The sequence below is a fragment of the Pseudophryne corroboree genome, chromosome 8 (genome assembly GCF_028390025.1).
Source record: "Pseudophryne corroboree isolate aPseCor3 chromosome 8, aPseCor3.hap2, whole genome shotgun sequence".
Lineage (NCBI taxonomy): Eukaryota > Metazoa > Chordata > Amphibia > Anura > Myobatrachidae > Pseudophryne > Pseudophryne corroboree.
This window is the reverse complement of record NC_086451.1, coordinates 69,919,649-69,945,078: the sequence shown is the minus strand read 5'-3', so window position 1 is coordinate 69,945,078 and position 25,430 is coordinate 69,919,649. Positions and strand designations below refer to the sequence as shown.

General features: G+C 48.6%; 1 protein-coding gene and 1 long non-coding RNA gene across 6 annotated transcripts in view; one reads left to right on the top strand and one right to left on the bottom strand.

The window, feature by feature from the left end:
• Positions 1-25,430, top strand: part of CIZ1 (CDKN1A interacting zinc finger protein 1) — a 99,624-nt gene that overhangs the window by 20,020 nt on the left and 54,174 nt on the right. For 4 of the 5 annotated variants that reach the window (XM_063936600.1, XM_063936602.1, XM_063936601.1 and 1 more), the window contains exon 5: positions 25,018-25,159. In XM_063936600.1, coding sequence (XP_063792670.1) covers positions 25,018-25,159 — 142 coding nt within the window. Of the gene's footprint in view, positions 1-24,158; positions 24,264-25,017; positions 25,160-25,430 lie in introns of those variants that run through there. The other variant, XM_063936603.1, reaches the window with a different exon arrangement.
• Positions 1-25,430, bottom strand: part of LOC134948556 (uncharacterized) — a 66,176-nt gene that overhangs the window by 14,579 nt on the left and 26,167 nt on the right. The window lies entirely within an intron of this gene.

Here is a 25,430-nt window from a genome sequence, read left to right as displayed (position 1 = left end):
ACACACGGTGAAAGGGGGTTTTAAAGTAGGGGGCGGGGGCACATTATTGGCGTTTATACATTAAGCAGCGCTACTGGGTAAACAATCTGTGTTTTTCTCCAGGGTTATATAGCGCTGGGGTGTGTGCTGGCATACTCTCTCTCTGTCTCTCCAAGGGGGGCCTCTTCAGAAAAGAGATTCCCTGTGTGTGTGAAGTGTGTCGGTACGTGTGCGTCGACATGTTTGACGAGGAAGGCTCACCTAAGGAGGAGGGGGGCGTGCATGATGGTCAGGTCGCCGTCGGCAACGCCGACACCGGACTGGGTGGATATGTGGAATGTCTTGAATGCAACTGTAAATTTACTGCATAAACGATTAGACAAGGCTGAAGCTAGGGATCAGTCAGGTAGTCAGACCATGCCTGTCCCTGTGGCACCAGGACCTTCGGGGTCTCAAAAACGCACCATATCCCAGATCACTGAACCGACACAGATACTGACTCTAGTGTCGACTATGAGGATGCAAAATTACAGCCAAAGGTGGCGAAAGGTATTCGTTACATGATTATTGCCATTAAAGAGGTTTAGCATATCACTGAGGAACCCCCTGTCCCTGACACGAGGGTACACATGTATAAAGGGAAAAAGCCTGAGGTCACTTTTCCGTCCTCTCATGATGAAAAAGAGCGGGAATCTCCAGACAAGAGACTGCAGTTTCCCACAAAGAATTCTCAGGGAGTATCCTTTCCCTACTAGGGCCTGGATACGATGGGAATCTTCCCCTAGGGTGTCACGTTTGCCCAAAAGGTAGCCCTGACTTAACAGCTATTTGAACTAAGCGACTTGTGCGAAAAGGCTTGGGAATCTCCAGATAGAAGACTACAAGTTCCCAAAAGGATTCTTATGGCGTATCCCTTTCCACAAAAGGACAGGATACGATGGGAATCTTCGCCGAAGGTAGACAAGGCGCTGACACGCTTATCCAAGAAGGTGGCACTGCCTTCTCAGGATACAGCTTCCCTCAAGGATCCTGCTGATCGTAAGCAGGAGGTTACCATGAAGCACATTTACACACATTCCAGTACTATCGTTAGACCGGCTATGGCATCGGCCTGGGTGTGTAGTGCTATCGCAGCATGGACAGATTCCTTATCTGCGGAACTTGACACCCTAGATAAGGATACCATTCTAATGACCCTAGAGCATATCAAAGATGCTGCTTTATATATGAGGGATGCTCAAAGAGACATTTGTTTACTAAGCTCCAGAATAAATGCTATGTTTATTTCTGCTAGACGACTCCTGTAGACCCGACAGTGGATGGGGGATGCCGACTCAAAGCGGCATATGGAGTCGTTGCCTTACAAGGGGGAGGAGTTGTTTGGAGAAGGCCTCTCGGACCTTGTCTCTACTGCTACGGCCGGTAAATCGAATTTCTTACCTTATGTCCCCCCGCAGCATACTAAAAAGGCACCTCATTATCAAATGCAGTCCTTTCGTTCCAATAAAAGCAAGAAGGTACGGGGATCGTCCTTCCTTGCCAGAGGAAAAGGCAAGGGAAAAAAGCTGCATGCAGCTAGTTCCCAGGAGCAGAAGTCCTCCCCTACATCTGCAAAGTCCACCGCATGACGCTGGGGCTTCCCGGGGGGAGTCAGCTCAAGTGGGGGCATGTCTTCGATTTTTCAGCCAGGTCTGGGTTCACTCACAGGTGGATCCCTGGGCTATAGAGATTGTTTCTCAGGGATACAGGCTGGAATTCGAAGACGTGCCTCCTCGCCGGTTTTTCAAATCGGCTCTGCCAGCTTCCCCGTCAGAGAGGGAGTTAGTGTTGACTGCAATTCAAAAATTGTATCTTCAACAGGTGATAGTCAAAGTTCCTCTTCTCCAGCAAGGAAAGGGGTATTACTCAACCCTGTTTGTGGTCCCGAAACCGGACCGTTCGGTCAGGCCCATTTTGAATCTAAAATCCCTGAACTTGTACTTGAAAAAGTTCAAGTTCAAGATGGAATCGCTCAGAGCGGTCATCGCCAGCCTGGAGGGGGGGGGGATTGGATGGTGTCCCTGGACATAAAGGATGCATACCTTCATGTTCCGATTTTCTCTCCTCACCAGGTGTTCCTGAGCTTTGCAGTACAGGACTGTCATTACCAATTTCAGATGTTGCCATTTGGGCTTTCCACAGCCCCTAGAATTTTCACCAAGGTAATGGCGGAAATGATGGTGCTCCTGCGCAAGCAGGGTGTCACAATTATCCCATACTTGGACGATCTTCTCATAAAGGCGAGATCTCGGGAGAAGTTGCTGGACAGCGTGTCGCTGTCGGTGAGGATGTTGCAGGGGCACGGCTGGATTCTCAATATACCGAAGTCCCAGCTAGTCCCTACAACGCGCCTGACCTTTCTGGGTCTGATTCTAGACACAGACCAGAAAAAGGTTTTTCTTCCGATGGAAAAGGCTCAGGAGCTCATAGCCCTGGTCAGGAACCTATTAAAGCTAAAAAAGGTTTCAGTGCATCACTGCACGCGTGTCCTGGGGAAGATGGTGGCATCGTACGAGGCCATCCCCTTCGGAAGGTTCCATGCGAGGACCTTTCAATGGGATCTACTGGACAAATGGTCCGGGTCCCATTTACATATGCATCAGAGGATCACCCTGTCTCCAAGAGCCAGGGTATCTCTCCTGTGGTGGCTGCACAGTGCTCACCTCCTAGAAGGCCGCAGGTTCGGAATTCAGGACTGGATCCTGGTGACCACGGACGCAAGTCTCCGAGGTTGGGGAGCAGTCACACTGGGAAGAAATTTCCAAGGTCTCTGGTCAAATGTAGAGACTTGTCTCCACATCAACGTCCTGGAGTTAAGGGTCATATACAACGCCCTACGCCAGGTAGAGGCATTGCTTTGGGACAAACCGGTTCTGATTCAGTCAGACAATGTCACAGCAGTGGCTCATGTAAACCGCCAAGGCGGCACAAGGAGCAGAGCGGCCATGGCAGAAGCGACCAGGATTCTTCGCTGGGCGGAAGGCCATGTAAGCGCCCTATCAGCTGTATTCATCCCGGGGGGTGGACAACTGGGAAGCGGACTTCCTCAGCAGGCACGACCTGCATCCGGGAGAGTGGGGACTTCATCAAGAAGTCTTCGCACAGATCGTGGGTCGGTGGGGACTGCCTCAGATAGACATGATGGCGTCCCGTCTCAACAAAAAGCTAAAGCGGTATTGCGCCAGGTCAAGAGACCCTCAGGCGGTAGCGGTGGACGCTCTAGTGACACCGTGGGTGTTCAGATCGGTCTATGTGTTCCCTCCTCTACCTCTCATACCCAAGGTGTTGAGAATAATAAGACTAAGAAGAGTAAGAACAATCCTCATTGTTCCAGATTGGCCACGAAGGACTTGGTATCCGGATCTGTAAGAGTTGCTCACAGAAGATCCGTGGCCTCTTCCTCTAAGACAGGACCTGCTGCAGCAGGGGCCCTGTCTGTTCCAAGACTTACCGCGGCTGCGTTTGACGGCATGGCGGTTGAACGCCGGATTCTAGCGAAAAAAGGTATTCCGGAGGAGGTAATTCCCACCCTGATCAAGGCTAGGAAGGACGTGACATTGAAATATTATCACCGTATATGGCGAAAATATGTTTATTGGTGTGAGGCCAGGACTGCTCCTACGGAGGAGTTCCATTTGGGTCATCTGCTTCACTTCCTGCAAACAGGAGTGACTTTGGGCCTAAAATTAGGGTCCATAAAGGTCCAAATTTCGGCCTTATCCTTTTTCTTTCAAAAGGAATTGGCTTCTCTTCCTGAAGTACAGACATTCGTGAAGGGGGTGCTGCATATTACGCCTCCTTTTGTACCTCCGGTGGCGCCGTGGGATCTTAATGTGGTATTAAGTTTCCTCAAGTCACCTTGGTTTGAACCACTCACAACAGTGGAGTTGAAATATCTCACTTGGAAAGCCATAAAGTCTGTGGCAGGTACACATTAAATCTAGCAGGCAGATAATGTGTGTAATAGCAGTGAAGTATATATATAAAAATTACACTTCAGACCGGTCAATTATGAAAAATCATTTACATATCTCTTGCCTATCTAAAGGAGGTGGATCTAAGATAAAACTTCTGTGCACAGAAAAAATGTAAAAATATAAAATTAATAAAAAATCAGTCCATATGAAAAAGGTTACCCGCTAGATTCACACCCATGAAATAGGTAGCATATTCATGTGTTGTATTGTATTGGATATCCTCAATACGTTACCACTTTGCAAAGAAGACAATGTTGTGCAATAGAACTGCTCCCCGCAGGAGCCTTACATGCGGCTTGCACCAGTGGTTGTCACACGGGAAAGTTCAAATGACATGTGAGACGGACTCGGGCTGCGGGAACGGCGCTTCACTAGCGCCTGCTGTGCTGATATTTCACCCGACTTCCAGGCTCTATGAGTCCACGTCTCCGAGTGCCGTATGCAGACACCTCAGTCACGGTTGTAATGTCCCGTTCTCCGTTGCTTCCACAGATAATACTGCTGAATGAAGGTCTATTATAAGGGTGTAATGTAGCTGGTATATGGGTCCAAAAAGATCTGCTTCTGACGCGTTTCGCTCCTCTTATGGGGGCTTCCTCATAGAAATATATTTATATGAAATACTATTAAATAAAATAAAAAATATATATAATATAATAAGTTATATATTTGTTTTTCATTGAACTCTGAGCCATATCATAACATTTATAGCGCAGGAGGGGATTCGTTTGCTGTTCTAGTGTTACCGGGACTGTGTAGTGCCGGTTCTTTTTGACTTGACTTACCCCAAGTCAAGCTTTCTCCTGCAGCTGGTTTGTACGCAGAATGTAATATCATTTATAAAGCAAAATTTTTTTACCAGTAATACTATTATCTAAATATGGTAATGATACATTAGCGCCTGGTTATAGTTTTTTTGTAATAGCAGTGAAGTAGTCAGGTTTTAAGACTCTGTGATAGTGTAGGACCTGCATGAAGGTGGGGTACCTTGAAAATCGGTATGCAGGCTTCCGTGCATTGGACAATCCACCAACTAAACCCCCATCATTTATTTATTGAATTGTTGAGGATAAGTGAGTTTACTTTGAGTGCTGGGTTCTTTGTTTGTATTTATTAGAGCGATGTGGTCATGGGCTACATGCACCCCGCCCTGTGAGTGGTAAGTACAGCTGTGTACCCCGCTTTTGTGGTGGAGAGTGCTGTGTTACATGCACCCCACCCTGTGAGTGGTAAGTGCATAGCTGTGCCCCGCTTTTGGTGTGGTGAGTGCTGTGGTTTTTTCTGTGTGTATACGATGGGGTTAATCTATGGTTAGCTCTTATTAACCGTGGCCACTAGCTTTCTCATGCACCCCTGTGTGGACTTTATTATCCTGAACCTGTCTCAGCTGTTCCTTAGCAATCATCTTTGAGCCAGTGCAATAGGTGACTAGTGTGCCTTTAAAAGCCATAAAGTCTGTGGCAGGTACACATTAAATCTAGCAGGCAGATGATGGGGGTCATTCCGAGTTGTTCGCTCGCAAGCGGATTTTAGCAGATTTGCTCATGCTAAGCCGCCGCCTACTGGGAGTGAATCTTAGCATCTTAAAATTGCGAACGATGTATTCGCAATATTGCGATTACACACCTCGTAGCAGTTTCTGAGTAGCTCCAGACTTACTCGGCATCTGCGATCATTTCACTGCTTGACGTTCCTGGTTTGACGTCGCAAACACACCCAGCGTTCGCCCAGACACTCCTCCGTTTCTCCGGCCACTCCCGCGTTTTTTCCGGAAACGGTAGCGTTTTTTCACACACGCCCATAAAACGGCCTGTTTCCGCCCAGTAACACCCATTTCCTGTCAATCACATTACGATCGCCAGAACGATGAAAAAGCCGTGAGTAAAAATCCTAACTGCATAGGAAATTTACTTGGCGCAGTCGCAGTGCGGACATTGCGCATTAAGCGGAAAATCGCTGCGATGCGAAGATTTTTACCGAGCGAACAACTCGGAATGACCCCCGATGTGTGTAACAGCAGTGAAGTAGTCAGGTTTTAAGACTCTGTGATAGTGTATGCAGGCTTCCGTGCATTGGCCAATCCACCAACTAAAACCCCCATCATTTATTTATTTAATTGTTGAGGATAAGTGAGTTTACTTTGGTGAGTGCTGGGTTCTTTGTTTGTATTTATTAGAGCGATGTGGTCATGGGCTACATGCACCCTGCCCTGTGAGTGGTAAGTACAGCTGTGTACCCCGCTTTTGTGGTGGAGAGTGCGGTGTTACATGCACCCCACCCTGTGAGTGGTAAGTGCATAGCTGTGCCCCGCTTTTGGTGTGGTGAGTGCTGTGGTTTTTTCTGTGTGTATCACTTGGAAAGTGGTCATGTTGTTGGCCTTGGCTTCTGCGAGGCGTGTTTCGGAATTAGCGGCTTTGTCACATAAAAGCCCCTATCTGGTTTTCCACGTGGATAGGGCAGAATTGAGGACTCGTCCTCAATTTCTGCCTAAAGTGGTCTCTTCTTTTCATATGAATCAACCTATTGTCGTGCCTGTGGCTACACGGGACTTGGAGGATTCCAAGTCCCTTGATGTGGTCAGGGCTTTGAAGATTTATGTGGTCAGAACAGCGAGGGTTAGGAAAACTGAAGCGCTGTTTGTTCTGTATGCAGCCAACAAAGTTGGCGCGCCTGCTTCAAAGCAGACTATTGCTCGCTGGATCTGTAACACGATTCAGCAGGCGCATTCTACGGCAGGATTGCCATTGCCTAAATCGGTTAAGGCCCATTCCACTAGGAAGGTGGGCTCGTCTTGGGCGGCTGCCCGAGGGGTCTCGGCATTACAGTTGTGCCGAGCAGCTACTTGGTCGGGGTCAAACACCTTTGCAAAGTTCTATAAATTTGATACCCTGGCTGAGGAGGACCTCCTGTTTGCTCAATCGGTGCTGCAGAGTCATCCGCACTCTCCCGCCCGTTTGGGAGCTTTGGTATAATCCCCAGGAGTCCCAGCATCCTCTAGGATGTTGGAGAAAATATAGATTTACCGGTAAGTGTAAAATCTTTTCTCGTAGTCCGTAGAGGATGCTGGGCCCCCCGTCCCAAGTGCGGACTTCTTCTGCAAGACTTGTATATAGTTTTTGCTTACATAAGGGTTATGTTATAGTTTCATCGGTGTAGACCGAGACTATGTTGTTTGTTCATACTATTAACTGGGTAGTTATCACAAGTTATACAGTGTGATTGGTGTGGCTGGTATGAATCTTGCCCTGGGATTCCCAAAAATCCTTTCCTCGTACTGGCCATCTCCTCTGGGCACAGTTTCTCTAACTGGGGTCTGGAGGAGGGGCATAGAGGGAGGAGCCAGTGCACACCCAGAGTCCAAAGTCTTTCTTAAAGTGCCCATGCCTCCTGCGGAGCCCGTCTATTCCCCATGGTCCTTACGGAGTCCCAGCATCCTCTACGGACTACGAGAAATAGATTTACCGGTAAGTGTAAAATCTTTTCTCGTAGTCCGTAGAGGATGCTGGGCCCCCCGTCCCAAGTGCGGACTTCTTCTGCAAGACTTGTATATAGTTTTTGCTTACATAAGGGTTATGTTATAGTTTCATCGGTGTAGACCGAGACTATGTTGTTTGTTCATACTATTAACTGGGTAGTTATCACAAGTTATACAGTGTGATTGGTGTGGCTGGTATGAATCTTGCCCTGGGATTCCCAAAAATCCTTTCCTCGTACTGGCCATCTCCTCTGGGCACAGTTTCTCTAACTGGGGTCTGGAGGAGGGGCATAGAGGGAGGAGCCAGTGCACACCCAGAGTCCAAAGTCTTTCTTAAAGTGCCCATGCCTCCTGCGGAGCCCGTCTATTCCCCATGGTCCTTACGGAGTCCCAGCATCCTCTACGGACTACGAGAAATAGATTTACCGGTAAGTGTAAAATCTTATTATTCCAACTTGTTTGTAGTACCAAAACCGGATGGTTCGGTAAGGCCGATTTTAAATCGAAAATCGTTGAACCCATATTTCCGAGTGTTCAAATTCAAGATGGAGTCTGAGAGCGGTGATCTCAGGTCTGGAGGAGGGGGAATTCCTAGTATTAAGGTACGCAAGGATGTGTATCTTAACATTCCGATCGGGGCCGCCTCATCAGGCTTATCTACAGTTTGCACTGCAGGACTGTCACTACCACTTCCAGGCCCTGCCATGTGGTCTCTCCACGGCACTGAGGGTGTTCACCAAGGTGATGGCAGAGATGATGTTTCTCCTTCGCAAGCAGGGAATGAACATAATTCCGTACCTGGACGATCTTCTGATAAAAGCACCGTCCAGGGAAAGGTTGTTGGACAGCATTGGTGTCACAACCAAACTACTCCTGGATCACAGGTGGATTCTAAATCTTCCGAAATCTCACTTAGAGACATTTCTAGGAATGATACTGGACACGGGGGGGGGGGGGGGGGGGGGGGTAGATTTACTAAGATGGGAGTTCTGTTTAAGATGGGATGTTGCCCATAGCAACCAATCAGATTCCAGGTATTATGTTGTAGAAGGTACTAGATAAATGAGAAGTAGAATGTGATTGGTTGCTATGGGCAACACCCCATATTAAATAGAACTCCCATCTTAGTAAATTTACCCCAGAGTCGCAGAAAGTTTTTCTTCTTCAGTTGGAAAAGGCATTGGTAATCCAGTCGATGGTTCGGGATGTCCTGAAGCCAACACGGATATCGGTGCATCTATGCATTCGCCTTCTGGAGAAAATGGTGGCCTCTTACGAGGCTTCAGTATGGCAGGTTTCATGAAAGACCCTTCCAGCTCGATTTATTGGAAAAATGGTCCGGATCACATCTTCACATGCACCAGAGGATCCGTCTGTCGCCAAAGGCCAGGATCTCCCTTCTGTGGTGGCTACAGACTTCTCACCTAATCGAGGGCTGACGGTTCGGGATTCAGAATTGGATTCTGCTAACCACAGGCGCAAGCCTCCGAGTTTGGGGAGCAGTCACCCAGGGGGTGCAGTTTCAAGGAAGTCAGGAAGTCGTCCTTCCAATCAAAGTTCTAGAACTCAGGGCTATATACAACACCCTTCTGCAGGCCTCATCTCTACTTCAAGATCAGGCTATTCAGGTCCAGTCAGACACTGTGACGGCAGTGACGTACATAAACCGAAAAGCAGAGCAGCAATGTCGGAGGAGTCAAGAATTCTCCACTGGGCAGAAAATAAGAATTTACTTACCGATAATTCTATTTCTCGGAGTCCGTAGTGGATGCTGGGGTTCCTGGAAGGACCATGGGGAATAGCGGCTCCGCAGGAGACAGGGCACAAAAAGTAAAGCTTTTCCAGATCAGGTGGTGTGCACTGGCTCCTCCCCCCATGACCCTCCTCCAGACTCCAGTTAGGTACTGTGCCCGGACGAGCGTACACAATAAGGGAGGATTTTGAATCCCGGGTAAGACTCATACCAGCCACACCAATCACACCGTACAACTTGTGATCTAAACCCAGTTAACAGTATGATAACAGAGGAGCCTCTGAAAGATGGCTCCCTAAACAATAACCCGAATTAGTTAACAATAACTATGTACAAGTATTGCAGATAATCCGCACTTGGGATGGGCGCCCAGCATCCACTACGGACTCCGAGAAATAGAATTATCGGTAAGTAAATTCTTATTTTCTCTATCGTCCTAGTGGATGCTGGGGTTCCTGAAAGGACCATGGGGATTATACCAAAGCTCCCAAACGGGCGGGAGAGTGCGGATGACTCTGCAGCACCGAATGAGAGAACTCCAGGTCCTCCTTTGCCAGGGTATCAAATTTGTAGAATTTTACAAATGTGTTCTCCCCTGACCACGTAGCTGCTCGGCAGAGTTGTAATGCCGAGACCCCTCGGGCAGCCGCCCAAGATGAGCCCACCTTCCTTGTGGAATGGGCCTTAACAGATTTAGGCTGTGGCAGGCCTGCCACAGAATGTGCAAGTTGAATTGTGTTACAAATCCAACGAGCAATCGACTGCTTAGAAGCAGGCGCACCCAACTTGTTGGGTGCATACAGTATAAACAGCGAGTCAGATTTTCTGACTCCAGCCGTCCTTGAAATGTATATTTTTAAAGCTCTGACAACATCCAACAACTTGGAGTCCTCCAAGTCGCTTGTAGCCGCAGGCACTACAATAGGCTGGTTCAGGTGAAACGCTGATACCACCTTAGGGAGAAAATGCGGACGCGTCCGCAGCTCTGCCCTATCCGAATGGAAAATTAAATAAGGGCTTTTATAAGATAAAGCCGCCAGTTCAGATACTCTCCTGGCGGACGCCAGGGCCAGTAACATAGTCACTTTCCATGTGAGATATTTCAAATCCACATTTTTTAGTGGTTCAAACCAATGGGATTTGAGGAAATCTAAAACTACATTTAGATCCCACGGTGCCACCGGAGGCACCACAGGAGGCTGTATATGCAGTACTCCTTTGACAAAAGTCTGGACCTCAGGAACTGAGGCCAATTCTTTTTGGAAGAATATTGACAGGGCCGAAATTTGAACCTTAATAGATCCCAATTTGAGACCCATAGACAATCCTGATTGCAGGAAATGTAGGAAACGACCCAGTTGAAATTCCTCCGTCGGAGCACTCCGATCCTCGCACCACGCAACATATTTCCGCCAAATGCGGTGATAATGCTTCGCGGTGACTTCCTTTCTTGCCTTAATCAAGGTAGGAATGACTTCTTCTGGAATGCCTTTTCCTTTTAGGATCTGGCGTTCAATCGCCATGCCGTCAAACGCAGCCGCGGTAAGTCTTGGAATAGACACGGTCCCTGCTGAAGCAGGTCCTGTCTTAGAGGTAGAGGCCACGGATCGTCCGTGACCATCTCTTGAAGTTCCGGGTACCAAGACCTTCTTGGCCAATCCGGAGCCACTAGTATCGTTCTTACTCCGCTTTGCCGTATGATTCTCAATACCTTTGGTATGAGAGGCAGAGGAGGAAACACATACACCGACTGGTACACCCAAGGTGTTACCAGCGCGTCCACAGCTATTGCCTGCGGATCTCTTGACCTGGCGCAATACCTGTCCAGTTTTTTGTTGAGGCGAGACGCCATCATGTCCACCATTGGTCTTTCCCAACGGTTTATTAGCATGTGGAAAACTTCTGGATGAAGTCCCCACTCTCCCGGGTGAAGATCGTGTCTGCTGAGGAAGTCTGCTTCCCAGTTGTCCACTCCCGGGATGAACACTGCTGACAGTGCTATCACGCGATTCTCCGCCCAGCGAAGGATCCTGGCAGCTTCTGCCATTGCACTCCTGCTTCTTGTGCCGCCCTGTCTGTTTACATGGGCGACTGCCGTGATGTTGTCCGACTGGATCAACACCGGTCTTCCTTGAAGCAGAGGTTCCGCCTGGCTTAGAGCATTGTAGATTGCTCTTAGTTCCAGAATGTTTATGTGAAGAGACTTTTCCAGGCTCGACCACACTCCCTGGAAGTTTCTTCCTTGTGTGACTGCTCCCCAGCCTCTCAGGCTGGCGTCCGTGGTCACCAGGATCCAATCCTGTATGCCGAATCTGCGGCCCTCCAATAGATGAGCCCTCTGCAACCACCACAGAAGAGATACCCTTGTCCTTGGAGACAGGGTTATCCGCAGGTGCATCTGAAGATGCGTGCATTGATGTACAGACACCTTTCCTGGTTTTAGGAGATTCCTGACCAGGTCGGATAACTCCTTGGCTTTTTCCTCGGGAAGAAAAACCTTTTTCTGAACCGTGTCCAGAATCATCCCTAGGAACAGCAGACGAGTTGTCGGCATTAATTGGGATTTTGGAATATTCAGAATCCATCCGTGCTGCTTTAGCACCTCTTGAGATATTGCTAATCCCATCTCTAGCTGTTCTCTGGACCTTGCCCTTATTAGGAGATCGTCCAAGTATGGGATAATTAATACGCCTTTTCTTCGAAGAAGAATCATCATCTCGGCCATTACCTTTGTAAAGACCCGAGGTGCCGTGGACAAACCAAACGGCAGCGTCTGAAACTGATAGTGACAGTTTTGTACAACGAACCTGAGGTACCCCTGGTGTGAGGGGTAAATTGGAACGTGGAGATAGGCATCCTTGATGTCCAAGGATACCATAAAGTCCCCTTCTTCCAGGTTCGCTATCACTGCTCTGAGTGACTCCATCTTGAACTTGAACTTCTTTATGTACAGGTTCAAGGACTTCAGATTTAGAATAGGCCTTACCGAGCCATCCGGCTTCGGTACCACAAATAGAGTGGAATAATACCCCTTCCCTTGTTGTAGAAGAGGTACCTTGACTATCACCTGCTGAGAGTACAGCTTGTGAATGGCTTCCAAAACCGTCTCCCTTTCGGAAGGGGACGTTGGTAAAGCAGACTTCAGGAAACGGCGAGGTGGATCTGTCTCTAATTCCAACCTGTACCCCTGAGATATTATCTGCAGGATCCAGGGATCTACCTGCGAGTGAGCCCACTGCGCGCTGTAATTTTTGAGACGACCTCCCACCGTCCCCGAGTCCGCTTGAGAAGCCCCAGCGTCATGCTGAGGCTTTTGTAGAAGCCGGGGAGGGCTTCTGTTCCTGGGAAGGAGCTGCTTGTTGCTGTTTCTTCCCTCGACCTCTGCCTCGTGGCAGATATGAATAGCCCTTTGCTCTCTTATTTTTAAAGGAACGAAAGGGCTGCGGTTGAAAAGTCGGTGCCTTTTTCTGTTGGGGAGTGACTTGAGGTAGAAAGGTGGATTTCCCGGCTGTAGCCGTGGCCACCAAATCTGATAGACCGACTCCAAATAACTCCTCCCCTTTATACGGCAAAACTTCCATATGCCGTTTTGAATCCGCATCGCCTGTCCACTGTCGCGTCCATAAAGCTCTTCTGGCCGAAATGGACATAGCACTTACCCGTGATGCCAGTGTGCAGATATCCCTCTGTGCATCACGCATATAAAGAAATGCATCCTTTATTTGTTCTAACGACAGTAAAATATTGTCCCTGTCCAGGGTATCAATATTTTCAATCAGGGACTCTGACCAAACTACCCCAGCACTGCACATCCAGGCAGTCGCTATAGCTGGTCGTAGTATAACACCTGCATGTGTGTATATACTTTTTTGGATATTTTCCATCCTCCTATCTGATGGATCTTTAAGTGCGGCCGTCTCAGGAGAAGGTAACGCCACTTGTTTTGATAAGCGTGTTAGCGCCTTGTCCACCCTAGGAGGTGTTTCCCAGCGCTCCCTAACCTCTGGCGGGAAAGGGTATAATGCCAATAATTTCTTTGAAATTATCAGCTTTTTATCAGGGGCAACCCACGCTTCATCACACACGTCATTTAATTCTTCTGATTCAGGAAAAACTATAGGTAGTTTTTTCACACCCCACATAATACCCTGTTTAGTGGTACCTGTAGTATCAGCTAAATGTAACGCCTCCTTCATTGCCAAAATCATATAACGTGTGGCCCTACTGGAAAATACGGTTGATTCGTCACCGTCACCACTGGAATCAGTGCCTGTGTCTGGGTCTGTGTCGACCGACTGAGGCAAAGGGCGTTTTACAGCCCCTGACGGTGTTTGAGGCGCCTGGACAGGCACTAATTGATTGTCCGGCCGCCTCATGTCGTCGAACGACTGCTTTAGCGTGTTGACACTATCCCGTAATTCCATAAATAAAGGCATCCATTCTGGTGTCGACCCCCTAGGAGGTGACATCCCCATATTTGGCAATTGCTCCGCCTCCACACCAATATCGTCCTCATACATGTCGACACACACGTACCGACACACAGCAGACACACAGGGAATGCTCTAAACGAAGACAGGACCCACTAGCCCTTTGGGGAGACAGAGGGAGAGTCTGCCAGCACACACCAAAAAGCGCTATATATGACAGGGATAGCCTTATAATAAGTGCTCCCTTATAGCTGCTTTATATATATCAAGATATTGCCATTAAATTTGCCCCCCCTCTCTGTTTTACCCTGTTTCTGTAGTGCAGTGCAGGGGAGAGACCTGGGAGCCGTCCTGACCAGCGGAGCTGTGAGAGGAAATGGCGCCGTGTGCTGAGGAGATAGGCCCCGCCCCTTTTTTCGGCGGGCTCGTCTCCCGCTATTTTGTGAATACAGGCAGGGGTTAAATATCTCCATATAGCCTCTGGGGGCTATATGTGAGGTATTTTTAGCCTTTATATAGGTTTACATTTGCCTCCCAGGGCGCCCCCCCCCCAGCGCCCTGCACCCTCAGTGACTGCGTGTGAAGTGTGCTGAGAGGAAAATGGCGCACAGCTGCAGTGCTGTGCGCTACCTTTAGAAGACTGCAGGAGTCTTCAGCCGCCGATTCTGGACCTCTTCTTACTTCAGCATCTGCAAGGGGGCCGGCGGCGCGGCTCCGGTGACCATCCAGGCTGTACCTGTGATCGTCCCTCTGGAGCTGATGTCCAGTAGCCAAGAAGCCAATCCATCCTGCACGCAGGTGAGTTCACTTCTTCTCCCCTCTGTCCCTCGTTGCAGTGATCCTGTTGCCAGCAGGAATCACTGTAAAATAAAAAACCTAAGCTAAACTTTCTCTAAGCAGCTCTTTATGAGAGCCACCTAGAATTGCACCCTTCTCGGCCGGGCACAAAAATCTAACTGGAGTCTGGAGGAGGGTCATGGGGGGAGGAGCCAGTGCACACCACCTGATCTGGAAAAGCTTTACTTTTTGTGCCCTGTCTCCTGCGGAGCCGCTATTCCCCATGGTCCTTTCAGGAACCCCAGCATCCACTAGGACGATAGAGAAAAACACGCTGTGGCGTTGTTGGCAGTCTTAATTCCTGGAGTAGACAACTGGGAAGCAGACCTCCTCAGCAGACACGACCTGCACCCGAGGGAGTGGGGCCATCCGGAGGTGTTCAGGTGCTTGACACGTCGTTGGGGATATCTGCAAATCGACATGATGGCCTCTTCCATCAACAAGAAGCTCAAGCGGTATTATTCCAGGTCGAGAGATCCCCAGGCAGTGAATGCTCTGATGACTCCATGGGTCTATCAGATGGTGTACGTGTTTCCTCCACTTCCTCTGATCCCAAGAGTTCTCAAAAGACTAAAAAGGGAAAAGGTTCAAGCAATTCTCATTGCTCCGGACTGGCCAAGAAGGGCCTGGTACGCGGACCTTCTGGAGATGCTCCTGGAAGATCTGTGGCCTCTACCTCTTCGCGAGGATCTTCTGCAGCAAGGCCCGTTCGTCTGTCAAGACTTACCACGGCTACGTTTGATGGCATGGAAGTTGAACGGCTGATTCTTGCCAGGAGAGGCATCCCTGACAAGGTCATCCCGACTATGATTCGAGCCAGGAAGGGGGTAACGTGTAAACATTACCACCGTATTTGGAAGAAATACGTCTCTTGGTGTGAGAGCAGAACTTATTCTGCGGTAGAATTTCATCTGGGATGTTTCCTGCATTTTTCTGCAGTCGGGTGTGGATGTGGGCCTACGTCTGGGCTCCATAAAAGTCCAGAATTCAGCCTTGTCCATTTTCTTTCAGAAGCAATTGGCTTCTGTACCTGAGGTCCAGACGTTCTTGAAAGGGATTCTGCACATCCAGCCTCCCACGGCACCTTGAGATCTCATTTTGGTGCTGCAGTTCCTCCAATCGGACTGATTTGAACCGTTACAAAAGGTAGATGTAAAATATCTTACGTGGAAGACCGCCACACTGTTGGCCTCGGCTTCAGCAAGACTTGTATCGGAGCTGGGAACGTTGTCTCACAAGAGCCCCTATTTAATTTTCCATGAGGACAGAGCTGGACTCAGGACTCGTCAGCAATTTCTTCCTAAGGTGGTGTCTGCGTTTCACATAAACCAACCCATTGTTTTTCCAGTTGTGACCGACGCCTCTGTTACTTCAAAGTCTTTGGATGTTGTGAGGGCTTTGAAGGTGTATGTGAAGAGAAGAGCTTGTCACAGGAAATCGGACTCGCTGTTTGTTCTTTACGATCCCAATAAGTTTGGTTGTCCTACTTCAAAGCAGTCCATTGCGCGCTGGATCAGGCTTACTATCCAACATGCTTATTCCACGGCAGGATTGCCGGTTCCTAAATCTGTACAGGCCCACTCGACTAGGTCGGTGGATTCTTTTTGGGTGGCTGCCCGGGGTGTCTCTGCCTTACAGCTCTGCTGAGCAGCTACGTGGTCAGGTTCGAACACATTTGCAAAGTTCTACAAGTTCGATACTTTGGCCTCTGAGGACCTTCAGTTTGGTCAATCAGTTCTGCAGGAACCTCAGCACTCTCCCACCCGGTTTGGGAGTTTTGGTACATCCCCATGGTACTACATGGATCCCCAGTATTCTCTAGGATGTAGGAGAAAATAGGATCTTAATTGCCTGCCGGTAAATCCTTTTCTCGTAATCCGTAGAGAATACTGGGCACCCGGCCAGTGCTTCGTGTGTTCCTGCACTGTTACTTAGTTTAGTATTCTGGTTTGTTCAGCTATTGCTGTTCCTGTTTCAAGTTTGGTTAGCATCGCTTTCCTCTTGTTTGTATGTGCTGGTTCGGAATCTCACCACTATCCTTTTATCCTTCTCTCAAAGTATGTCCGTCTCCTCGGGCACAGTTTCCTAGACGGAGTCTAGTAGGAGGGGCATAGAGGGAGGAGCCAGCCCACACTATCAAATTCTTAAAGTGCCCATGGCTCCTAGTGGACCAGTCTATACCCCATGGTACTAAATGGATCCCCAGTATCCTCTACGGTCTATGAGAAAAGGATTTACCGGTAGGTAATTAAAATCCTATTTTCCTCTCTTCATTTCTGGTTACAAACTCTACACGTCGTACAAGTTCAGTGCTGCTGTGTGTTCTTGATGAGCATGAAGTATCAGGATCTCTGTTAGGCGTTTCTGCGTCATGGTAGACCTCAGATACATTTTCAGACGACTAAGTGCCTAAAAGGTGTGCTCCTATGTCGCAGCTGAAGCAAGCACGGTCATGACAAGCACCAAGAGCAAATCCACCCTCTGGAGAGGGCTTTTGTGGTGTCCGATTCCTTACAGAACTTCTCAGCGAAACCACTGCAGTAGGTGGGTGTTTCGCTTGGCAGATCCTTCAACAGCTTGAGTGGAATATGCAGGCTCGCAGTATCAAAATCTTCAGTGAATAGGCCCAGTGTCTCTTCAACAACATCAATCACTTGACATATTTCCCTGCAGCACATCAAGGATAAGACCTTAATGTATGCTAGCGTGTTGAGGTCTTCCTGATCAAACCTATCCTTAAGAGCTGTCATCAGGAAGTCCAGAGGGGGGGGCACATACATTTAGGCGCAAAAGGTGATATAAGCAGCTATTGGGGGAAAATTCACTTTGTGTTAGTGTAAATCCCTCTGTTATATAGCGCTCTGGTGTGTGCTGGCATACTCTCTCTCTCTGTCTCCCCAAAGGACTTTGTGGGGTCCTGTCCTCAGTCAGAGCATTCCCTGTGTGTGTGTGCGGTGTGTCGGTACGGCTGTGTCGACATGTTTGATGAGGACGCTTACGTGGAGGCGGAGCAGGAGCCGATAAGTGTGATGTCGCCCCCTGCGGGGCCGACACCAGAGTGGATGGATATGTGGAAGGTATTAACCGACAGTGTCAACTCCTTGCATAAAAGGTTCGATGACGTAACAGCTTTGGGACAGCCGGCATCTCAGCCCGCGCCTGCCCAGGCGTCTCAGAGGCCATCAGGGGCTCAAAAACGCCCGCTACCTCAGATGGCCGACACAGATGTCGACACGGAGTCTGACTCCAGTGTAGACGAGGATGAGACAAATGTACAGTCCACAAGGGCCATCCGATGCATGATTACGGCAATGAAAAATGTGTTGCACATTTCTGACATTAACCCGGTTACCACTAAAAAGGGTATTTTGTTTGGGGAGAAAAAGCAGCCAGTGACTTTTCCCCCATCTGATGAGTTAAATGAATTGTGTGAAGAAGCGTGGTGTTCCCCAGATAAAAAATTAGTGATTTCTAAGAGGTTACTAATGGCGTACCCTTTCCCGCCAACGGACAGGTTGCGTTGGGAAACATCCCCTAGGGTGGACAAGGCGCTAACACCCTTATCAAAAAAGGTGGCACTGCCGTCTCAGGATACGGCCGCCTTAAAGGAGCCTGCAGATAGAAAGCAGGAGGCTATCCTGAAGTCTGTGTATACACACTCAGGTACTATACTGAGACCTGCAATTGCTTCAGCATGGATGTGTAGTGCTGCAGCTGCTTGGTCTGATACCCTGTCAGATAACATTGATTCCCTTGACAGGGATACTATTTTGCTAACCATAGAGCATATTAAAGACGTAGTCTTATATATGAGGGATGCACAGAGGGACATTTGCCGGCTGGCATCTAGAATTAATGCAATGTCCATTTCTGCCAGGAGAGTATTATGGACTCGGCAGTGGACAGGTGATGCTGATTCTAAAAGGCACATGGAGGTTTTGCCTTATAAAGGTGAGGAATTGTTTGGGGACGGTCTCTCGGACCTCGTATCCACAGCAACAGCTGGGAAGTCGACTTTTTTACCTCAGGTTCCCTCACAGCCTAAGAAAGCACCGTATTATCAAGTACAGTCCTTTCGGCCTCAGAAAGGCAAGCGGGTCAGAGGTGCGTCCTTTCTGCCCAGAGGCAAGGGTAGAGGGAAAAAGCTGCACCAGACAGCCAGTTCCCAGGAACAAAAATCCTCCCCTGCTTCCACTAAGTCCACCGCAGGTGGAGCCAGGTGCGGTGGGGGCGCGTCTCCGGAACTTCAGCGACCAGTGGGTTCGCTCACAGGTGGATCTCTGGGTTCTACAAGTGGTATCTCAGGGATACAAGCTGGAGTTCGAGGCGTCTCCCCCTTGCCGTTACCTCAAATCAGCCTTGCCAGCTGCTCCCAAGGAAAGGGAGGTAGTACTGGCGGCAATTCACAAGCTGTACCTTCAGCAGGTGATAATCAAAGTTCCCCTCCTTCAACAGGGACGGGGTTACTATTCCACAATGTTTGTGGTACCGAAACCAGACGGTTCAGTGAGACCCATTCTAAATTTGAAATCCTTGAACACTTATATAAGGAAGTTCAAGTTCAAAATGGAATCGCTCAGGGCGGTTATTGCAAGCCTGGAAGAGGGGGATTTTATGGTGTCACTGGACATCAAGGATGCTTACCTACATGTCCCCATTTACCCACCTCACCAGGAGTACATCAGGTTTGTGGTACCAGGACTGTCATTACCAATTCCAGACGTTGCCGTTTGGTCTGTCCACGGCACCGAGGGTATTTACCAAGGTAATGGCCGAAATGATGATACTCCTTCGAAAGAAGGGAGTTATAATTATCCCGTACTTGGACGATCTCCTTATAAAGGCAAGGTCCAAGGAGCAGTTGTTAGTCGGAGAAGCACTATCTCGGGAAGTGCTACAACAGCACGGCTGGATTCTGAATATCCCAAAGTCGCAGCTGATTCCTACGCCGCGTCTGCTGTTCTTGGGCATGATTCTGGACACAGAACAGAAGAAGGTGTTTCTCCCGGAGGAGAAGGCCGAGGAGTTGTCATCTCTGGTCAGAGACCTCCTGAAACCAAAACAGGTGTCGGTGCATCACTGCACGCGAGTTTTGGGAAAGATGGTAGCTTCTTACGAAGCAATTCCCTTCGGTAGGTTCCATGCAAGGATCTTTCAGTGGGATCTGTTAGACAAGTGGTCCGGATCGCATCTTCAGATGCATCGGCTGATCACCCTGTCCCCGAGGGCCAGGGTGTCTCTGCTGTGGTGGCTGCAGAGTGCTCATCTTCTCGAGGGCCGCAGATTCGGCATTCAGGACTGGGTCCTGGTGACCACGGATGCAAGCCTCCGATGTTGGGGGGTAGTCACTCAGGGAAGAAACTTCCAAGGACAGTGGTCGAGTCAGGAGACTTCCCTACACATAAATATTCTGGAACTAAGGGCCATTTACAATGCCCTAAGTCAAGCAGAACCCCTGCTTCAAGACCAACCGGTGCTGATTCAGTCAGACAACATCACGGCGGTCGCCCATGTAAACCGACAGGGCGGCACAAGAAGCAGGATGGCGATGGCAGAAGCCACAAGGATTCTCCGATGGGCGGAGAATCGCGTGCTAGCACTGTCAGCGGTGTTCTTTCTGGGAGTGGACAACTGGGAAGCAGACTTCCTCAGCAGGCACGACCTCCACCCGGGAGAGTGGGGACTTCATCCAGAAGTCTTCACGCAGATTGTAAACCGTTGGGAACGGCCACAGGTGGACATGATGGCGTCCCGCCTCAACAAAAAGCTAAAAAAATATTGCGCCAGGTCAAGAGACCCTCAGGCGATAGCTGTGGACGCACTAGTGACACCGTGGGTGTACCAGTCGGTTTATGTGTTCCCTCCTCTTCCTGTCATACCCGAGGTACTGAGGATAGTAAGAAAGAGAGGAGTAAGAACTATACTCATCGTTCCGGATTGGCCAAGAAGAACTTGGTACCCAGAACTACAAGAAATGATCTCAGAGGAACCATGGCCTCTGCCTCTCAGACAGGACCTATTACAGCAGGGGCCCTGTCTGTTCCAAGACTTACCGCGGCTGCGTTTGACGGCATGGCGGTTGAACGCCGGATCCTAACGGAAAAGGGCATTCCAGATGAAGTGATTCCTACGCTGATAAAGGCTAGGAAAGACGTGACAGCACAACATTATCACCGTATATGGCGAAAATATGTTGCTTGGTGTGAGGCCATGAAGGCCCCAACAGAGGAATTTCAGCTGGGTCGATTTCTGCACTTCCTACAGTCAGGAGTGACTATGGGCCTAAAATTAGGATCCATTAAAGTCCAGATTTCGGCCCTGTCTATTTTCTTTCAAAAAGAACTGGCTTCACTGCCTGAAGTTCAGACGTTTGTTAAGGGAGTGCTGCATATTCAGCCCCCTTTTGTGCCTCCAGTGGCACCTTGGGATCTCAACGTAGTGTTGGATTTCCTAAAATCACATTGGTTTGAGCCACTTCAGACCGTGGAGTTGAAGTATCTCACGTGGAAGGTAGTCATGCTGTTGGCATTGGCCTCAGCTAGGCGTGTGTCAGAATTGGCGGCTTTGTCCTGTAAAAGCCCATATCTGATTTTCCATATGGACAGGGCAGAATTGAGGACTCGTCCCCAATTTCTCCCAAAGGTGGTATCAGCGTTTCATTTGAACCAACCTATTGTGGTGCCTGCAGCTACTCGGGACTTGGAGGATTCCAAGTTGCTGGACGTAGTCCGGGCCCTGAAAATATATGTTTCCAGGACGGCTAGAGTCGGAAAAACTGACTCGCTGTTTATCCTGCATGCACCCAACAAGCTGGGTGCCCCTGCTTCAAAGCAGACTATTGCTCGCTGGATCTGTAGCACGATTCAACTTGCACATTCTGCGGCTGGACTGCCGCATCCTAAATCAGTAAAAGCCCATTCCACGAGGAAGGTGGGCTCTTCTTGGGCGGCTGCCCGAGGGGTCTCGGCTTTACAGCTTTGCCGAGCTGCTACTTGGTCGGGATCAAACACTTTTGCAAAATTCTACAAGTTTGATACCCTGGCTGAGGAGGACCTTGAGTTTGCTCATTCGGTGCTGCAGAGTCATCCGCACTCTCCCGCCTGTTTGGGAGCTTTGGTATAATCCCCATGGTCCTTACGGAGTACCCATCATCCACTAGGATGTCAGAGAAAATAAGAATTTACTCACCGGTAATTCTATTTCTCGTAGTCCGTAGTGAATGCTGGGAGCCCGTCCCAAGTGCGGACTTTCTGCAATACATGTATATAGTTATTGCTTAACTATAGGGTTATTGTTATGAGCCATCTGTTGAATAAGGCTCAGTTGTTGTTCATACTGTTAACTGGGTATAGTTATCACAAGTTGTACGGTGTGATTGGTGTGGCTGGTATGAGTCTTACCCTGGATTCCAAATCCTTTCCTAGTAATGTCAGCTCTTCCGGGCACGGTTTCCCTAACTGAGGTCTGGAGGAGGGGCATAGAGGGAGGAGCCAGTGCACACCAGATATAGTACCTAATCTTTCTTTTAAGAGTGCCCAGTCTACTGTGGAGCCAGTCTATTCCCCATGGTCCTTACGGAGTACCCAGCATCCACTACGGACTACGAGAAATAGAATTACCGGTGAGTAAATTCTTATTATCTCTATATATCTATCTATATATCTATATATCTATATATATCTATATATATATATATATATATATATATATATATATCTATATATACGTACGTACGTACGTACGTTTCAATCTCTGCTGATAAGGTACCTGTCCACGCTGCTACAGCGCTATAAACCCATGCCGACACAATCGCCGGTCTGAGTAGTGTACCAGAATGTGCACGCTATCTGCAGGATTCCTGAGGATAGCTGTTAAGTCAGGGCTACCTTTTGGGCAAACGTGACACCCTAGGGGAAGATTCCCATCGTATCCTGGCCCTAGTAGGGAAAGGATACTCCCTGAGAATTCTTTGTGGGAAACTGCAGTCTCTTGTCTGGAGATTCCCGCTCTTTTTCATCATGAGAGGAGGGAAATTTACCTCAGCTTTCTTCCCCTTAAACATGTGTACCCTTGTGTCAGGGACAGATGAGTCATCAGTGATATGCAAATCATCTTTTATTACAATAATCATATATTGAATACTTTTCTGCCATTTTGGCTGTAACTTTGCATTATCGTAGTCGACACTGGAGTCAGACCCTGTGTCGATATCAGTGTCTATTATTTTGGATAGTGAGCATTGAGAGACTCTGAAGGTCTCTGCGACATAGGGACAGACATGGGTAGATTCCCTGTCTGTTCTCTAATCTTTTGTGCAATGAATTCACCTCAGCACTTACACATATCCAAACAGGTGTCTGCGTTGTCGACTGAGACACCTTCACACACACATTTGCTCCATCTCCTCCTTAGGGGAGCCTTTTACCTCAGACATGTCGACACACACGTACCGACACACCACAAACTCAGGGAATGCTCATCTGAAGACAATTCCCCCATAAGGCCCTTTGGAGAGACAGAGAGAGAGTATGCCAGCACACACCCCAGCGCTATTAACGCAGCAATAACACAGTAACTTAATGTTAACCCAGTAGCTGCTGTTTATATTGATTTTTGCACCTAATTATGTGCCCCCCCTCTCTTTTTACCCTCTTTTACCGTGTAACTGCAGGGGAGAGGCTGTGGAGCTTCCTCTCAGCGGTGCTGTGGAGAAAAAACATGGCGCCTGGTGAGTGCTGAGAAAGAAGCCCCGCCTCCTCGACGGCGGGCTTCTGTCCCGCTTTAATGTACACTTTTTGGCGGGGGCTCATACATATATACAGTGCCCAACTGTATATATGCAAACTTTTGCCAAAGACGTCTCTAATTGCTGCCACGGGCACCCCCCCCCCCCCTGCGCCCTGCACCCTTACAGTGACCGGAGTATGTGGGTGTAGTGTGGGAGCAATGGCGCACAGCTGCGGTGCTGTGCGCTACCTCAGTGAAGACTGGAGTCTTCTGCCGCCGATTTTGAAGTCTTCTTGCTTCATTCACCCGGCTTCTGTCTTCCGGCTCTGCGAGGGGGACGGCGGCGCGGCTCCGGGATCGGACGACGAGGGTGAGATCCTGTGTACGATCCCTCTGGAGCTAATGGTGTCCAGTAGCCTAAGAAGCAGGACCTATCTGCAGAGAGTAGGGCTGCTTCTCTCCCCTCAGTCCCATGATGCAGGGAGTCTGTTGCCAGCAGAGCTCCCTGAAAATAAAAAACCTAACAAATACTTTCTTACAGCAAGCTCAGGAGAGCTCACTGAACAGCACCCAGCTCATCCGGGCACAGATTCAAACTGAGGTCTGGAGGAGGGACATAGAGGGAAGAGCCAGAGCACACCAGAATCTAATTCTTTCTTAAAGTGCCCATGTCTCCTACGGAGGGGTGGCGGCAGGTTTGAAAGGTTTATCCGAAGAACCTTCCTAGCTGTCCGTTATCTGTATTCAGTGACATGGTTCATGCAGGCAATGTAATGGCCACCTTTGCTTCTCCTCGGTGTCCCAGCTTGTCAGTCACTTCAGAAATTCTGCCCCGCCTCCAAACTAAACAGTCATGCCTGTCTTTGCTTCTGTACCCTATGTGTGTGTGTGTGTGTGTGTGTGTGTGTGTGTGTGTGTGTGTGTGTGTGTGTGTGTGTGTGTGTGTGTGTGTGTGTGTGTATATGTATATTATTACAGATATGTGTGTATGTTGTGTGTGCATCTATTTATTTTGCTGTGTTTGCTGGGTAAGGAGTGCTGACAAGGTGAGTGAATGTGGTAATGGGTGCTGGGGGGTGTTATTAGGTGCTGAGTGGGGGTGTTACTGGGTGAGCAGGTTGGTGGGTGCTTGACTGTTATAGCAAAGTGAATGAGGCTTCTAAGAAAGGGAAAACAGCATTTGCAAGAAGAAAATGTCTACAGAACAGACGTGAAGATAACTTAATTTTTGTTAAACAGAAACGGCAACAGCTTTGTGTGCGTTTGGCAGGGAGTACTGTGCTAGGCTATGATGTTTCTCACTCAAGCACCACCTTCGTAGTGTGAGGGGACAGGGAGGCTTTCCCCACCTACCACCTAATGGCACCCAAGGTTTCTTGCTTGGGTGCCACAAGGGCTCACACTAGCCCTTCAGGGTGCTGCTGCCCTGTCAGACTTATTTAGGAATTTACGTGGTTTTACTTATAGTTGCCTGATTCAGGCGTCTATTCATGAAGCAGTGAAAAGAGTGGAGAAGTGAGCCTGTGGAGAAGTTGCCAATGGCAACCAATCAGCTGCTCCGTATAATTGTATAGTATGCAAATTATAAATGTTACTTCAGTGCTGATTGGTTGCCATGGGCAACTTCTCCACTGGCTCACTTCTCCACCCTTTTTCACTGCTTCATGAATAGACCCCTCAGTCTTTTCAAACCTACACAAGACCTCCTGCAGATGTAAACATGACTGCACCATCTGTGTCTGTTCATGTACCACCGTGACCTCAGTCATTTCATTCATAGAATTCTGTTTCTTCCTGTAGGATCACTACAAGAGCTATGACATTAAGAGGGATCGGGAGCAGAGCTCCTCCTTCCTAGGCAAGGACACCAGTGATACAAACTCTGTGAGAGGAAACGCAGAGCTTCCACCTATAGCGTCCGAGGCAGATGAGACCTTACAAGGTGAGGAAAGCTCCATCGTAATAGATGGAATTGGATATATGATGCATTTCTTTGCTAATTTTTTTTTTTTTGTGGTCTGCAGCTTCATATTGTTGCACAAAATCTGTTATTGCTTCCCTAACCTAACAAATAGGGCTTTGTTCATGTCAATAATATATGATTCAGTTCCATGTTCGTCAATCGTCCGTCAAAGGTTAACGGTAATAATATGCAATGTGTAAACTGGGTTTAATCTGTGGTCATGTGACAAATTGTGCTGCAATCCACTGAA